The 16597-nt window shown below is 44.7% G+C and overlaps 1 protein-coding gene across 1 annotated transcript in view; it reads right to left on the minus strand.

Moving 5' to 3' along the window:
• MAN2A1 (mannosidase alpha class 2A member 1) overlaps positions 1–16597 on the minus strand; it is a 165178-nt gene that overhangs the window by 79493 nt on the left and 69088 nt on the right. The window contains exon 4 of the mRNA XM_073677488.1: positions 98–269. Coding sequence (XP_073533589.1) covers positions 98–269 — 172 coding nt within the window. The remainder of the gene's footprint in view (positions 1–97; positions 270–16597) is intronic.

The following is a 16597-nucleotide window of genomic DNA, read 5'->3' on the forward strand; positions in this document are numbered from 1 at the left end:
GTTATTTTTCCAATTTGATTTCAAAATGTATAATTCAATGTGAAGAGCAATTATACTCAGGAAATTAGTCCTGAGAATAAGTTTTTATTTCACTTACTTCTTAACAGCATCTCTCTTCTGGGTATCAATGCCATCCCACCATTTGGCAAAGTAGGAGATCTCCGACCATATGAATTTTCTCTCTTTGTCCTCTTGCAATTTTACAACCATGTTATTAAGAATGTGCTGTGTCTGGTCTCTGAAATAGTCATCAAAGGTTTTCAGCCAACCTGCAAGATGGATTGGACAATCAGAAACTTGAAGGTGAAAAGTTTTAACAGAGGAATCTCTCGTCTGTTCCACAGCAAAGCTGCAGTGTGACACGTAGATGAGAAATAGCAAATTACAGGAGGTAAATGCTGAATATATGATGAAACGACTGAATTATTTGAAAACAGGAGAAATTGTGTGAAGTATTTAGATCTAGTAAATGTAACAAATTGCTACATCCTATATGGACTGCGCTTCACCTACTGTAAGAACATGGGTGGAGGGACAGATCTGAACATTTTACAATTAAAAATCTCTCATCAATTTTTCGGTTATATGTTATTCCATGCAAAACTTCCATGTATAAAATGATATGCAACGTACATAATATGCATATGAATGTTCTCATTGTAGGGAACACAACTGTTCAAACGACTAGTAAAAAAAAAAAAAAAAAAAAAAATGTAAAATCAAATGTTTTCAAACGTTTGCAGTCTTGACCTATATTCATGAACAGCTTTTAGTACAACTCTAATTTGTGTTTTCGGTTATTTCCCTTTCATCTCCTGAGAGTTTCTAAAGAAACTCCCTACCTCTTCTCGGTTTCTGTGAAGCCAGCTCTCAGCTAGAAATAGAATCTGACAGTTTTTCATGTTTCTTTCTCATTTGGGTGGTTATTCTCTATTGTGTGGTTATTGTGATAAATAGATATGCAGCTGTATGGAGCCAACTAGAGGACTCGCTCTTTTGGAACAAGCTACTGAACATGGGGTTTTGTGGCTCTGAACTGTGGTCATTTCACATCATTTTCAAACCACAAAATATACAATGCAATGTACCTTAGGAAGCCCCGCTTTTGAAGGTAACACCAGAGAATACAAAATACCTCAGTAAGGTTTTTGCCTGTGCTTGTTTTAACTTTCGATCATGCCACCTATAAGTTGGTGAAAGATCTCCTGGTTCACAGACTCCATAATTCAGGCTTGTAATAGGGTTAAAAACAGGACTTGAGGTTCTGTATAGCACCCCACGTGATCGTAGGTAGACTATCCTGCCACATGCAAAGTCAACTTTGCTCCTGAATCTTGGGCGTTCCATTAGATAGAACTGCCATCAGTTATTTTCCGCAGGCCGGCTCTAAGCTCATCACCGCAATACCTCTCCATACGCACTTCACAGATGAGATTTAATGATAATGAATGTTGGATTCACAAGACACAAATGTTGTCTAACCAACAGGTCAATCTGGAATTGCCAAACAAACATAAATAACCCCTACACAGCAAATACAACACGGGCATAAAACACAAAAGCAGAAAAGCAACATTCAGATCAAATTGGTGCGTGTGCCCCAGGCACCCTACAGCAGGCGAAGTGGAGAACTGCTTATTAGCTGGACAATTTGTTTCTTACCTGCGTTCCTTAGGCACAAGTCTGAGTTTTTCATCTTCAAAATGTCATTTTAGTTATGTTTTTTTCTCTTTGTAAAAAAGTACTGAATAGTGTACCCAACTACAGTTTAATTAGTCAGAACCATTAAAAACATGAACCTGAAAATAATACTAGAGGATCTACCAGGGCTCCGTTTGTTTGACTTTTGGGAACCACATCATCGTGATTGGAATGGCATTATATTTGTATATACGCACCAGGTTACTTATACAGTGGGGAAAAAAGTATTTAGTCAGCCACCAATTGTGCAAGTTCTCCCACTTAAAAAGATGAGAGGCCTGTAATTGACATCATAGGTAGACCTCAACTATGAGAGACAAAATGAGAAAACAGATCCTGAAAATCACATTGTCTGATTTGGAAAGAAATTTTATTCAAATTTTGGTGGAAAAAAAGGATTTAGTCAATTACAAAAGTTCATCTCAATACTTTGTTATATATCCTTTGTTGGCAATGACAGAGGTCAAACATTTTCTGTAAGTCTTCACAAGGTTGACACACACTGTTGCTGGTATGTTGGCCCATTCCTTCATGCAGATCTCCTCTAGAGCAGTGATGTTTTGGGGCTGTCGCTGGGCAACACGGACTTTCAACTCCCTCCAAAGGTTTTCTATAGGGTTTAGATCTGGAGGCTGGCTAGGCCACTCCAGCACCTTGAAATGCTTCTTACGAAGCCACTCCTTTGTTGCCCTGGCGGTGTGCTTGGGATCATGGTCATCCTGAAAGACCCAGCCGCATTTCATCTTCAATGCCCTTGCTGATGGAAGGAGGTTTGCACTCAAAATCTCACAATACATGGCCCCATTCTTTCTTTCATGTACACGAATCAGTCGTCCTGGTCCCTTGGCAGAGAAACAGCCTCAAAGCATGATGTTGCCACCCCCATGCTGCACAGTAGGTATGGTGTTCTTTGGATGCAACTCCGCATTCTTTCTCCTCCAAACACGACGAGTTGTGTTTCTAACAAACAGTTCTACTTTGGTTTCATCTGACCATATGACATTCTCCTATGATGTCAATTACAGGCCTCTCATCTTTTTAAGTGGGAGAACTTGCACAATTGGTGGCTGACTAAATACTTTTTTTCCCCACTGTACAAGTTATTGCTTAACTGCGCTTTGGGTCCACTGTGAAAAAAATCACAATTCAAATGTTTTTGTTGGTGAATTAATATCACAGACACCATTACAGAGAAAGGTAACACCTCTATACACAGGAGATAACACGGGATCCATCATACACAAGAGGTGATGTCACAGCTCACCTCCTCTTTCTGCCTTCATAATGAGCTTTACCCTTACAAACATTGTCCATTAAACATTGATATAATTTAGCAGGGTCAGAGTAATTCTATTGCTGGTGAAGTTCATGTGCCCAACAAGAAGGAGTATTAGGCCTAGTGGCCAGTGTGAAAATTGCAAGATTCTACTTTTTTAATGTTGAGATATGAAAAATTAAAGTGAACCTGTCACCAGAAAAAACACTATTAACCAACAGATATGAGGTTAATCAGCAGGTTAGAGTTATTATGCTGCCCGGCGCCTGCATGTAATCTAACGCTGAAGGGAGAAAATTAACTTTATTCTTTCCAGCAACGCTCCTGTTTCAGTTACGGGGGCGGCGCGGGTTCAATCACCGCTCTAAGTATACAGAGCGGTGACTGAAACCGCACCCCCGACAATGACTGACAGCTGGGGCTCAGCTGTCAGTCAGTGCCAGGGGCGCAGTTACAGCCGCTGCTCTCTATATACTCAGAGCAGTGACTGAACCAGTGCCGGCGCAGCCCCGCGATTGAAATGGGAAAGCTACTGGGGAGAATAAAGTTCATTTTCTCCCCGCAGTGTTAGGCTACGTGCAGGTGCCAGCCAGCATTATAACGCTATTAACCTGCAGATTAACTCCATATCTGCAAGATAATAGCGTTTTGTTTTGTTTTTCTGGTGGCAGGTTCCCTTTAAAAAACAAATCCATGTAATATAAAAGCCAATTTAAACCATTCATTTTCCGATATATTTCCTTTGAAGCGTCCTTTATATGCTCCTTACACATTTTCATAATGTTTTTCAAGGATATTTTGTTTTGATTTTCTCTTATTTTGTTACAATGCACTTTTGTGGCAGTGTTTAAAATCCTTTAACGAAAGTGAATGAGGAAAAACTTCAGAAAAGAAAAAGAAATGCAGAGCATACCACATTCAGGAAAAATGCTAGAAATCAAGAATCCAGACTAATATAAAAGCACATAGTTTCTGAACTGCTTTTCAAGTAACGGACTCTGATACCATGTAATGTTGTGTAACACTAGATTTACAAGATTATGTGTGCCCTTTCCAGCTAAGATTATTAGAACAAAGTGTCCAAAGAATCCAAAGTTAAAAAAAAGTATTTTTCGGTCTAAAAAAAAAAAAAAAAGTAAAAAAGTACTGATATGTTCAGCAAAACTCCACAAAATGTAAGTGTTCCTGGTGCAACCAAAAGTATATACAATACAATTTTACAAACCTTCCCCAAATATCTTCGAGTTAATAAATATATAAGAAGAATTTCTCTATAAACAGCGCGCTGGTTACAGTATTAAATATTCATTCCCGTTCCAATTCCCTATTCTATCAGTGTCTCATGTACTAGTTTACATCTGGGCAAATCATGCAAAAATAAATACACCGCGTGCAGAATTATTAGGCAAATGCGTATTTTGATCACTTTGATACTTTTTATACATGTTGTCCTACTCCAAGCTGCATAGGCTTGAGAGCCAACTACCAATTAAGTAAATCTGGTGATGTGCATCTCTGTAATGAGGAGGGGTGTTGACTAATGACATCAACACTCTATATAAAGTGTGCTTAATTATTAGGCAACTTCCTTTCCTTTGGCAAAATGGGTCAGAAGAGAGATTTGACGGGCTCTGAAAAGTCCAAAATTGTGAGATGTCTTGCAGAGGGATGCAGCAGTCTTGAAATTTCCAAACTTTTGAAGCGTGATCACCGAACAATCAAGCGTTTTATGGCAAATAGCCAACAGGGTCGCAAGAAGCGTGTTGGCCAAAAAAGGCGCAAAATAACTGCCCATAAATTGAGGAAAATCAAGCGTGAAGCTGCCAAGATGCCATTCGCCACCAGTTTTGCCATATTTCAGAGCTGCAACGTTACTGGAGTATTAAAAAGCACAAGGTGACAGTAATAGTTACCTGCACAAACAGATATCCTCCTAAGATAGCCAAATATAAAAAAAAAAAAAAACACTCCAACTTCCAAAAATATTAAGCTTGGATATTTATGAGTCTTTTCGGTTGATTGAGAACATAGTTGTTGATCAATAATAAAAATAATCCTCTAAAATAATTCTGCACACAGTGTAATACGTGCCATTGGTGGTAGTCATCCAGCTTGCTACAGGTTCATCAGATTACAGGTATTGTCAGGGTAAGACTAAGTGCCCACGAAGTAGAAATGCTGCATATTTTTTCCGCTTCTCCCTGGCAGGAAAAACGCATGCGGATTTTACATGCGTTTTTCCTGCCAGGTAGAAGCGTTTGTCAAGCGTTTTTGCATGCGGGTTATCAAACGCTTTCCAAGCGATTTTAGTATCACTTGGAAAAGTGCTTGACAACTCGGTCACACTATATAAATCCATGCTGGTTGCATGGATTTATATAGTGTGACCGAGTTATTAGTTAAAAAAAAAAAAAAAACTGGTAAAAAAAAAAAAACAAACATTATACTCACCATCCGATGTCCCCCAGTTTCCTGTACGGCTCAAGGTGGTGTAAAAGGACCTTTCATGATGCCATTTAGTCATGTGACAGGTCACGTGACCGCCGACGTCAGAGGTCGCGTCACCTGTCACATGGCTAAATGATGTCATGGAAGGTCCTTTTACACCATCGCGAGCCGCTGGGGAGCCAGGACGCATCATACAGGAGACCGGGTGCCATCAGAAGGGGAGTATAATGTTTATTTTTTATTTTATTTATTTATTTATTTTTTTACAGGTACTATGGTACCCGGGTCTGGATGAGAGTATCCTCTTCTCCAGACCAGGTACCATCCAAACATTGAGTCGCTTAATATCCCCATGTGCACATGTACTCAAGCGTATATTGAGCGATTCAATGTAAGTCAATGGCAGCAATTACGCTGCGTGTCCACAAAATTAATGGACATTTTTCAGCAATGATAATCCGCAGCGGAAATTTCCGCAGCATGTGCACAGCACATGCGGATTATCATTGGGGACCATGGGGCACGTATTACCAAGCGTTTTCGCTGCGGAAATTCCACGTCAAAAACGCTTGAAAAACGCATAGTGGGCACACAACCTTATCCTTAGCAAGTATCTTTAGAAAATCATTAGAACGAAGGATATCAAAAATCTCAGAGTTGCAAAGTCAACAATTTGTCTGATTAGGATGAGCCAATGTTCAACGACTTTTCTTGTTAACCCTTTATTTGAAAAATATAACCTCCTCTATATCTACACATCCCCTCTGATCACATTTAAAAGATGGGTTTATAGAAATGTATCAACTCTAGAATGGCCGAGAGGCTATACAGCTGGAGAAATGGCATTAGACTGTAGCCCTCCTTACACGGATTCAGCAAGTAAAAATGATGGACGCTCAGCTCGCCCTTATACATTTACACTGGTGGAGAGAGCTACTACCAGACTCCTCTGGTGCCAACTTATGTCCTACAGAAATAGAAGAATCAGGCATTTCAATTCAAAATGCCCTGATACATATTAAGAATATACACAAGATGATCGGCTTATTCTGCAGATATCACGTGTGGGGACCTTAAAACATTGTAACTAGAGATGAGCGTTGTTCTACTCGAACTGTTCGCCAATCTCAAATTCGAGCTGTTTTGGGCGGTGTTCGAGCCGTTCGGCGAACACGAACAATTTGAGAAAAATTCGGCTGTTCGAGGTTATGTTCGATAACTGTTCGTGCACCAAAATCATAACTGGATTTTTTCTCAGTAATGATGAAAATTAATGTTAATACGCAGTTTGAGTGTACAGCGGGGTGGGGGGAGGGGCAGGGGATGGATCTCTGCAGGAACAATGAAGATCTCCATTTTTTTTTCTCTTTCCCGCATTTACAGTGGGGAGGTGCAATCTGTCAGCCTATCAGCAGCGCACACACGGAGCGAAGTGCTTTTTTTCACACAAGCAAGGGCATGTGTCATTGGCAGTGTATGTCACATGTCCTTGCCCTATAAGACCAAGCCATTTTCCCCGTCGCCACCATTTTCTCACTGCTGCAGCTGCGTGTTAGACGGCACCGCTGTTGCTGTGTGCGCTATACCTTGTTAATTTCAAACCAATTTTCGCACAAATATACAGATAGCTTGGGAGTAGGGAATAGTTGTGATTGCAGTCCTTTTAAGGACTAGGTTACAGCATTTCCTACGACTTTTATCAGGCAGGTCTGTGCTCTTAAATAGATAGGTTGTGGGAGTAAAGACTAATTGTAATTGGAGTCCTTTTCAGGACTAGGTTACATCAGTTCCTATCAGTTTTTGCCAGGCAGGTCTGTGCCAGTGCTGTGCAAGTTTTTTTCACAGCATTTGGCTGAATCTAGCAAAGCTAATCCTTTTTGGCCTATTGCAGAGTGTGTTAGTCAGTGGAGTAGCCTATCTGTGTTGCAAGATATACCACCTGTGTATAGAATACCAATTTTTTTACTGCACCTAGTGAAGTAAAATCTTTTGGGCATAGCATCATTCTATTAGTCCATCTATACTGACCTCCATCAGGTTGCAAATTAAAACTAATTTTTATCTGCATCTACCTCTGAAAAAATATTTGGCCTTCTAGTAGTGTGTCGGACTTTCTCTATTAGTCCATCTATACTGACCTCCATCAGGTTGCAAATTAAAACTAATTTTTATCTGCATCTACCTCTGAAAAAATATTTGGGCTTCTAGCAGTGTGTGGGACTTGTTCTATTAGTCCATCTATACTGACCTCCATCAGGTTGCAAACTGAATATAGTTTTTTCTGCATCTACCTCTGAAAAAATATTTGGGCTTCTAGCTGTGTGTGGGTCTTGTTCTATTAATCCATCTATACTGACCTCCATCAGGTTGCAAACTGAATATATTTTTTTCTGCATCTACCTCTGAAAAAATATTTGGCCTTCTAGTAGTGTGTCGGACTTTCTCTATTAGTCCATCTATACTGACCTCCATCAGGTTGCAAATTCAAAATAATTTTTTTCTGCATCTAACCCAGCCAATAGTTTTGGCCTAATACCACAGTTTGGCCACTCAGCTCTGCTCGGTTACCATCCATTGTTTTTTTGTGCAAACAACTCCAGAGTTGTGAATTAGTTAACCACCAAAATGAGTGGAAAAAGGCCTGCTGCTGGTGGAAAGGGGAATAGGCGTGTTGGGAAGGGGAAAAAAGGTTGTGTCCGTGGGGTAGGTGCAGAAGAAAGACCATCTTCCAGCCAAACTAAAATGTCTACTTCTTTTAGCGGACAATGTGATAAGATCCCTTTCTTACGGCCACGCCAATCGCTACAAATTCCAGATGAGGCACAAAAACAGCAGGTGCTTCAACGGATATCAAGTGCTCCTTTAAGTGGGCTCTCCTCCACATCAACTTCAACATCACAAATACTCCAGTCCTCAAAGGTGTCACCCAAATCGCACTTGCTTCCTCACAGCTCCCAAATCTCCAGCTGCCCGTCTGAGTATGAGGTAGAACAGATGGTTGAGTCTGCAGAGCTGTTTACTCATACTATAGCCTGGGAATCAGAGGTCGACTCCAGCGCTTCTGTGAATCCAGACGAGGAAATGATCTGCACTGATGCCCAGAATCTTTATGAGTCGGATCCAGGACCAGACGCAGAAGGTTCTGACCATAATGTAGACCCTCATTCCCAAACTGTAACTCCTGTTGGTGGAGACAATGAGGAAGACGATGATAAGACTCAAATACCTGATTGGAGCGACAACTTTAGTTTTTTGTCAGGGCAGGAACAGGTTGGCTCTGAGGACGACGGGTGTGATAACGCACAGGGTGATGATGATGAGGTCGGAGATCCCACTTACTGTCAACCCACAGTCAGCCAAGAGATGAGGTCAGCAGAGGAGGTGGAGGAAGATGCTAGTGACGACGAGGTCAGGTTGCGCCTTCCTGGACAGAGACGTAGTACTGGAAGCACGTCAACAACTGCATCCTCAAACACAACTCTGCCTCTGACAACAAGTCGTGGTGGCTCTTCAGGTCGCATGGGTGCTAAGCCTTGCATAGCCTGGGCATTTTTTCAGATCGATAAAGATGACCCAACTCGTGTTATCTGTAACATTTGTCAGCAAAAGCTAAGTAGAGGCCAAAAAATACATAGTTTGAGTACTTCATGCATGAACCGGCACATGGACATGAAGCATAAGTTGCAGTGGGAAGCTCAGTGTGCTACAATGCGGCCTAGCCGGCCGGGCCAACCACCGTCTGCCATATCTTGTGCATCCGCGGCCTCTTCATCCTCTGTGACTGGGGGGACAGCAGTCACACCTGTTTTGGGGCGCAGACCTGCCACCTCTTTACCCGCAACAGCCAGCGTGATTGGCAGGTCATCATTTTCTTTGGAGGTGGTAACACCAGCTGGTGTTGAGCGCTGTCCGACATCGATAGCACCACCTTTGGATCAAGGCAACCTAACATGTCCGCCTGCATCTTCCTCACAGACCGGCAGTTTGCCGGGGACACCCTTATCAACCCAGTCTAAGCACAATAGCCAGCCCTCGGTCCCTCAGATGTGGACAAGTAAAAGACCATTTCCTCCTAGCCATGAGAAAGCTAAGAGGTTGAATTTCACCATCTGCAAGCTCTTGGCTACAGAAATGCTGCCTTTCCGCCTGGTGGACACAGAGGATTTTCGAGACCTTATGTCCGTCGCAGTGCCCCAGTACCAGATGCCCAGTTGGCACTACTTCTCAAAGAAAGGTGTGTCTGCGCTCCACCAGCATGTCGCACACAACATCACCGCTTCTTTGAGAAACTCTGTGTGTGACAGGGTGCATTTCACCACAGACTCTTGGACGAGTAGGCATGGACAGGGGTGTTACATGTCGCTGACTGGGCACTGGGTAACTATGGTGACAGCAGGACAAAGGGCTGCTGTCCAAGTCTTGCCGTCCCCACGAGTTGTGCATCAATCCTCTTTATGTCAAAGTTCCTCCACTGCTTCTGCCTCCTCAACCTCCTCTCGGTCTTCCACCTGCACCCAAAGCCTGTCTGGTCATGCCACAAGCTTTCTAACTGCGCAGAAGGGATCCTGCACACCTCCTTACTATGCTGGCAGTAGGGCTCAACGTCATCAGGCGGTTTTTACATTGAAATGTCTGGGAAATGTGAGTCACACAGCTGAGGAGTTGTGGTCAGCTCTGGAGAACCAATTTCATGAATGGTTGTCTCCACTGGACCTGAAACCAGGGAAGGCCGTGTGCGACAATGCTGCAAACCTGGGTGCGGCCCTTCGCCGGGGCAATGTCACACACGTGCCTTGTATGGCTCACGTGTTGAACCTGGTTGTCCAGCAATTTTTAGCCCACTATCCCAGACTAGATGGCCTTCTGCAGAGGGCACGGTCGCTGTGTGCTCACTTCCGCCGTTCGCATCCCGCAGCTCAGCGACTTACATCTCTACAGAAGCCGTTGGGCCTGCCACTTCACCGGCTAAAATGCGATGTGCCTACCCGGTGGAATTCAACTCTGCACATGTTGCAGCGACTGTGGCAGCATCGACAAGCCCTGGTGCAATACGTTCTGACGTACAGCCTGGGCCAACGAGATTCAGAGGTGGGGCAAATCACGCTGGAGGAGTGGTCTCAGATCAGGGACCTATGCACCCTTCTGCACAGTTTTGAAATGGCGACGAAGATGTTTAGTGCTGACGATGCCATTATCAGCATGACTATTCCGGTGATTTACATGCTGGAGCACATGTTAAACAGAATTCGGAGTCAGGTGGTGGCACAAGAGGAGGTGGAGGAAGTAGAGGAGGAGGAGTTGTATGCGGAAGGGCTAACATCTGCAAGGTCCAGAAGGTCGGCAGCACCAAGGCGGCAGGCATGTGAGGGTGGGGGAGATGGTTTTACCAGGGCGCATGGTAGCAGCCAAACTAGTGAGGAAGGTGCAGGAGCCCAGGAAGAAGTGGAGGACGAACTGATGGAAGACTCATCAGATGAGGGAGACCTTGATCACATTTCTGTTGTGCGAGGTTGGGGGGAGAGGACAGAGGAAGGAAGCATGATTGTTACCTCGCCACCAACACAACAGGGACTTGGTGCTCCTGGATGCGCAACACACATGAGTGCCTTCTTGCTGCACTACCTGCAACATGACCCTCGAATTGTGAGAATTAGAAATAATCCTGACTACTGGGTTGCCACACTGTTAGATCCCCGGTACAAAAGTAAATTTGCAGAAATTATTCCTGCCATAGAAAGGGATGCACGCATGCAGGAGTATCAGCAGAGACTGTTGCAGAATCTTACATGTGCTTTTCCACAAAATACCAGTGGTGCACGTAGTGAATCTCACAGTTCCAACTTGCCAACCGTGGGACCGTCAAGTGTTCAGCACTCAAACCGTAACAGAACCACAGTATCTGCTGGTAACATCAATTTTGCGGAATCATTTCACCACTTTTTTAGCCCATCCTTTGCAAGGCCACAGGAGACAAGAAGTCTGACACATAGTCAACGCCTAGAGACGATGGTACAGGAGTATCTCCAAGTAAACATTGAAGCCACGACTGTGTCACTGGACCCTTGCTCTTTTTGGGCTTCCAATCTGGATAAATGGCCGGAGCTAGCCACTTACGCTTTGGAGATCTTGTCATGCCCCGCAGCCAGCGTTCTGTCTGAACGTGTGTTCAGCGCTGCTGGTGGTGTGCTGACAGATAAGCGCACGCGGCTCTCCACTGATAATGTAGACAGACTCACGTTCATAAAGATGAACAAATCATGGATCCGAAACGACTTTTCTACCCCTGTGTCATCCTGGGGAGAGTAAAAGCTTGATGATTGGTTAAAATCACCCTACCAAACGTTTTAAGCTTTCAAATTACTAATCATGTTTATCTGTATCTTGACTGGAAAATAATTTGGGCTTTGTAGCAGTGTGCAGCACTGATCCTATTAGGCCATCTATAATAAGCTTCACCAGATTTAAAATTAAAAATAATTTTTAGCTGCATCTAGCCCGGAAAATAATTTTGGGGCTCCGAGATGCGCAAGACACATAAGTGCCTTCTTGCTGCACTACCTGCAGCATGACCCTCATATTGTCAGAATTCGAAGTAATCATGACTACTGGGTTGCCACACTCTTAGATCCCCCAAACTTTTCGATCAACCTTTTCATTTTAATAAAGACCAAAAAAATGGTCATTTTTGAAATTATAAGCATTAGCAGGTTGTTAGAAACTGAAATCAAACAGTTTTCAACTCAAAACTTTATTCTAGGTGATGTTACATTTTCACATAGGACCCCTTGTTCGAAAGGAGCTTCTGAACTCTCTCGTCCATTGAATTTGTCAGGTTTTGGATGGTTTCTGCTTCAATAGTTTTGCATGAGGACAGAATACCCTCCCAGAGCTGTTGCTTAGATGTGAACTGCCTCCCGCCATCATAGACACTCCTTTTAATGATGCTCCAAAGGTTCTGAATGGGGTAGAGGTCAGGGGAGCATGGGGGTCACACCATAAGTTTGTCCCCTTTTATGCCCATATCAGCCAGAGATGCAGATGTTTTATGTGCAGCATGAGATGGTGCATTATCATGCAGAAAAATGATCTTGCTGTGAAATACACGGTTCTTCTTCTTGAACCATGGCAGGAAGTGCTGTTTGAGAAAATCCACATACATTATGGAGTTCATCTTTAGCGCCTTCAGGGATCCTAAAGGGGCCGACAATCTCTCTCCCCATGATTCCAGCCCAAAACATTACTCCACCTCCTCCTTGTTGGCGCTGTAGCCGTGTTTGCGTGGGGTGTCCATCAACCAGCCATCCTCCACTCCATCCATCTGGACCATCGAGCGCTGCACGGCACTCATCCGTGAACAAAACAGTTTTGAAATCAGTCTTCATGTAATGTTTGGCCCACTGGAGCCGTTTCTGCTTGTGTGAAGTGGATAGAGGAGGTCGACAGGATGGCGTATGCACAGCTGCAAACCTCTGAAGGACCCTGCATCTTGTTGTTCGGGGGACGTTGGAGGCACAAGCAGCTTCAAAAACTTGTCTGCTGCTATGACAAGGCTTTTTTGCCGCTGCTCTTTCAACCTGACGTAATTGCCTGTAGGAAAGCGTCCTCAATTTGCCCTTATCAGCACGCACACGTGTGTACTGTGAATCAGCTACATACTTCTTGATTGCCAAGACACTTCATCCTGATCATCGCACAATGTTGATTGTAGTCATGCCTTGACCTAAACAATCCACAATTTGTTGCTTCTCAGCAGCCGACCCATCCTTTTTCTTTCCCATTTTGGCAGAAAATGTAGGCTGCTTAATAATGTGAGAGAGCCTTCTTAAGTAGTCTTGCCTTTCATTGGACACACCTGCCAAACTAATTAGCACAGGTGTCTGCAATTGCTTACAGTGATATAAAGAGCCCTGACACACATCACCATCAATGAGTTTAACTGACAAACAAACAAATTCTTCCCTTATCACTCCTAAACACTTTTTGCATAATAATTTGGAACGCGGTGTACATGTGCTTTTCCACAAAACACCAGCGGTTCACGTAGTGAATCTTACAGTTCTAACTTGCCAACCGTGGTCTGTATGGAATTGTTCAATAAAGGGCCCAAAATTAAGATGGGACAGGTCTCTATGAATAGGAATTCCTAAGTATTTGATACCCTGTGAGGGCCAGGCAAAGGGAAAGTTGGACTGGATGGAATCCTATATGGATTTGGGGAGGGAGACATCGAGGGCCTCAGACTTCGCTGCATTGATTTTAAAATTTTACCATGTAACAAAGTGATCTATTTCAGCCATAACAGCAGGGATGGATATATGTGATTGAGTGATATATACTAGGACATCATCAGCAAATAGAGAGCACTTGTACTCGGTGCCTCCCACCTCAATCCACCTAATATTGGGGTTATGGCGAATTGATGAGAGCAGGTGCTCCGTCACTAGGATGTATAAGAGAGGGGACAGAGGACATCCCTGCCTTGTCCCATTGGTGATTGTGAAAGGTGATGAAAATGTTCTGACGCACCCCCTGGGCCTTGGGACACCCGGAGCCGGACCCTTTTTGGTGGATGCTGGTGGTTGTAGTCTTCGTGGCGGCGACCCGGTTCCGTGGCTCAGGGCGGTCAAACCAGTGGCGGAACTATTTATGTGGTTTTGATGTTTAAATGTCCGACTACGCCACCCGTGGATTGCGGTCAGAGTGAACCGCCGCTACAGGGCAGACCGCTGAGGCTGGTGTTGTGGGTGCAGCAGAGCGTAGCATAACTCCCCACGGGAGGAGTATAGCCTCAGGGCAGTGTATGCGGAGGATGGGGGTGATGGTGCAGGGCAGCAGCAGTAACGACACGGAGTCAGTGATGCAGTTCAGGGCCTTTACTCACAGTTCTTATTATCCAGACCACGTCTGCAGGTAACGGCTGCCCACGTCGTACTGTGCTCACCAGGTGAGGGGCTCAGACAACTCCCAGATAACTTTGGAGCACTTCACAGGACCCCCTTTGTGTGTCCTTTGTCTGGCCTTTCTTACCAACACTTCTGTCCGGCTGCCTCGGGCCTCCTCTTGGTAAACTTGGCGCCAGTTTCCCTGACCCTATGTGGTGCCTTCCTAGCGGGTGTAGCGAGGGGCTGCGCCACATAAAATGTCAGAGCCTCCGGTTTCTAGCTGAGGGTCGTTTCCTGCCTCCACTAGTTCGGGGACCAGTCTCCCCCTTTGGCCTGACCCCTCCACGCAGGTGGATTCGGGCGTGCGGTGGCGACTCGCCCGTCCGCACCCCTGGGATCCCTTCATTCCTCGTTCCAGGAGCCTTCTCCGCTCCTCTTCCTTCCTTCTCCCTCTTCCAGGCCTGGGCCTCTGTTACTAGGCCCGCCTCCGGAGCAGAGCTCATGCAGAGCCCCTGCTCCCTGCCACTTCTGCTCAGACTTCTCTGCACTGAACTAAGATGGTGCCCACCTTTTATACTCCCTTCTCAATGCACCCAGGAACTGCTTCCTCCCTGCTCCTGCACTACAGGGTTCCCCTTCCTCAGTGTTCCCTCCCCCCACTCCAGCCAGGGACAGGGACTGTCGTGCCCATCTCAGGGGCATATTGGTCGCCCTGCCCCACGGCAATGTGGTGTAATGCATGCAGGTGTCGGGTCCTGATCCACACTCCATCCTTACCTGAGAGTGAGATATCACACCTCTGGGTGAGGTGCAATACGTCTGTAGCAACCGAGCCCTCAGGGTGCTACAGTTCCATTTATCTTCAGCCTATGTGACGTATTGCGATACAGGGCCGTGATTTTGGCTATAAAAGGGTCCCCTAGACCCCTACCCCAAGCTTTTTAAGAGAATCATATATGGCGTGCCAGGAGACTCTATGGAATGCTTTCTCAGCATCCAACGAGAGTATCTAATTACAAATTTTTAACTGCATCTAGCCCAGGAAATACTTTGTGCCTAGTAGCAGTGTCTGCTAGTCAGCGGATTATCCCGGCTGTTAAGCAAGCTACACCACCTGTAGTTTAGACACTTAATTTTTTCGAAGGAAATGCTTCGGGACCATGGGATACTTAGTGAAGAGCATCAGGAGGCACCCCAAGGCATAGGGGCTCGGACTGGCAGTAGGATGCCTTGCGGTGGACAGCAGAGCTCGATCCTTATAAAAGCTTTTTAACTGCAGCAGCTTTAGTGGACGCTACTGGAGCTGGAATTACGCGGCTGCTGGCATGAGACTTGCCCTCCAATAGATCCTTGTAAATGGATTTAAAGTGTATTCATTCAAATTAGAGAGACAATTTAAATTAAAAAGCTTAGAGCTGCCTCCACCACAGGGGGGCTCGCTCGACCCACCAGCGGACAGGCACCAGTATTGGGAGAGGGGGGCTGGCCATCAGGGTTCACCGCGGCTCTGGCACAAACCCGGCGACACGGAGGTGGCACGGGCAGGAGCGGACTGGCCGTGTCGGCTTCTCACTTTTTGGATTTTAGAAGGGCATGACATGCCTATATCTGTGTCTCCCCCTCCTTTTACTCCTCCACCTCTTTTCTTTTCGCATGACTGTATGTACTTGTCACTTTTCCATGTGTTAGTTGTGTCTTCTGAGCAGTTTGTCAGCTTTTGGACACCTTTGAAGGTGTTTTCTATGTGTTTCTATGTGTTTTTGTTTGCCTGCCATTGGTTTTAACGGTGTTCGAAGGTGTTCGACGAACAGTTCGGCGAACACACGGGTGTTCGACGAACCGAACCGAACTCGAACACTACGGGGGTGGCTCAACACTAATTGTAACCTGTTTAACCTCACTCTGAATGCATCTAGTAAAAGCGTGAAATCACTAGCTTTCTCCTGTAGATGATTTGGGATTATATTAAACCCTAGTACTAGGGTGCAGTCAGTAAGCCAAACCACCGACAACTCAATTTCCTTGACTTCCACCTTCACAGCACTCACTACTCAGCATGTACATAAAGTGCAGCACAGATTCATCTCAACTAAAAGCCGAGATCCTTAGATCAGGTATAGAATAGACATTTATAGGACATTTCATATCTTCCCAAATTCTTATGAAAAAATTTACAGCATGTACGGCATTGTACTACTAAACCCAATTTATAATATATTTTAGGAATCTGAGTCTATCCATTTGATACCGATTCCACCAAAATGGACTCCGAATGCACAGCCCTGCTTGT

Source organism: Phyllobates terribilis, unplaced genomic scaffold, assembly GCF_046119375.1.
Source record: "Phyllobates terribilis strain yellow unplaced genomic scaffold, ASM4611937v1 Scaffold_1__5_contigs__length_1240528914, whole genome shotgun sequence".
In the NCBI taxonomy this organism is placed as follows: Eukaryota; Metazoa; Chordata; class Amphibia; order Anura; family Dendrobatidae; genus Phyllobates; species Phyllobates terribilis.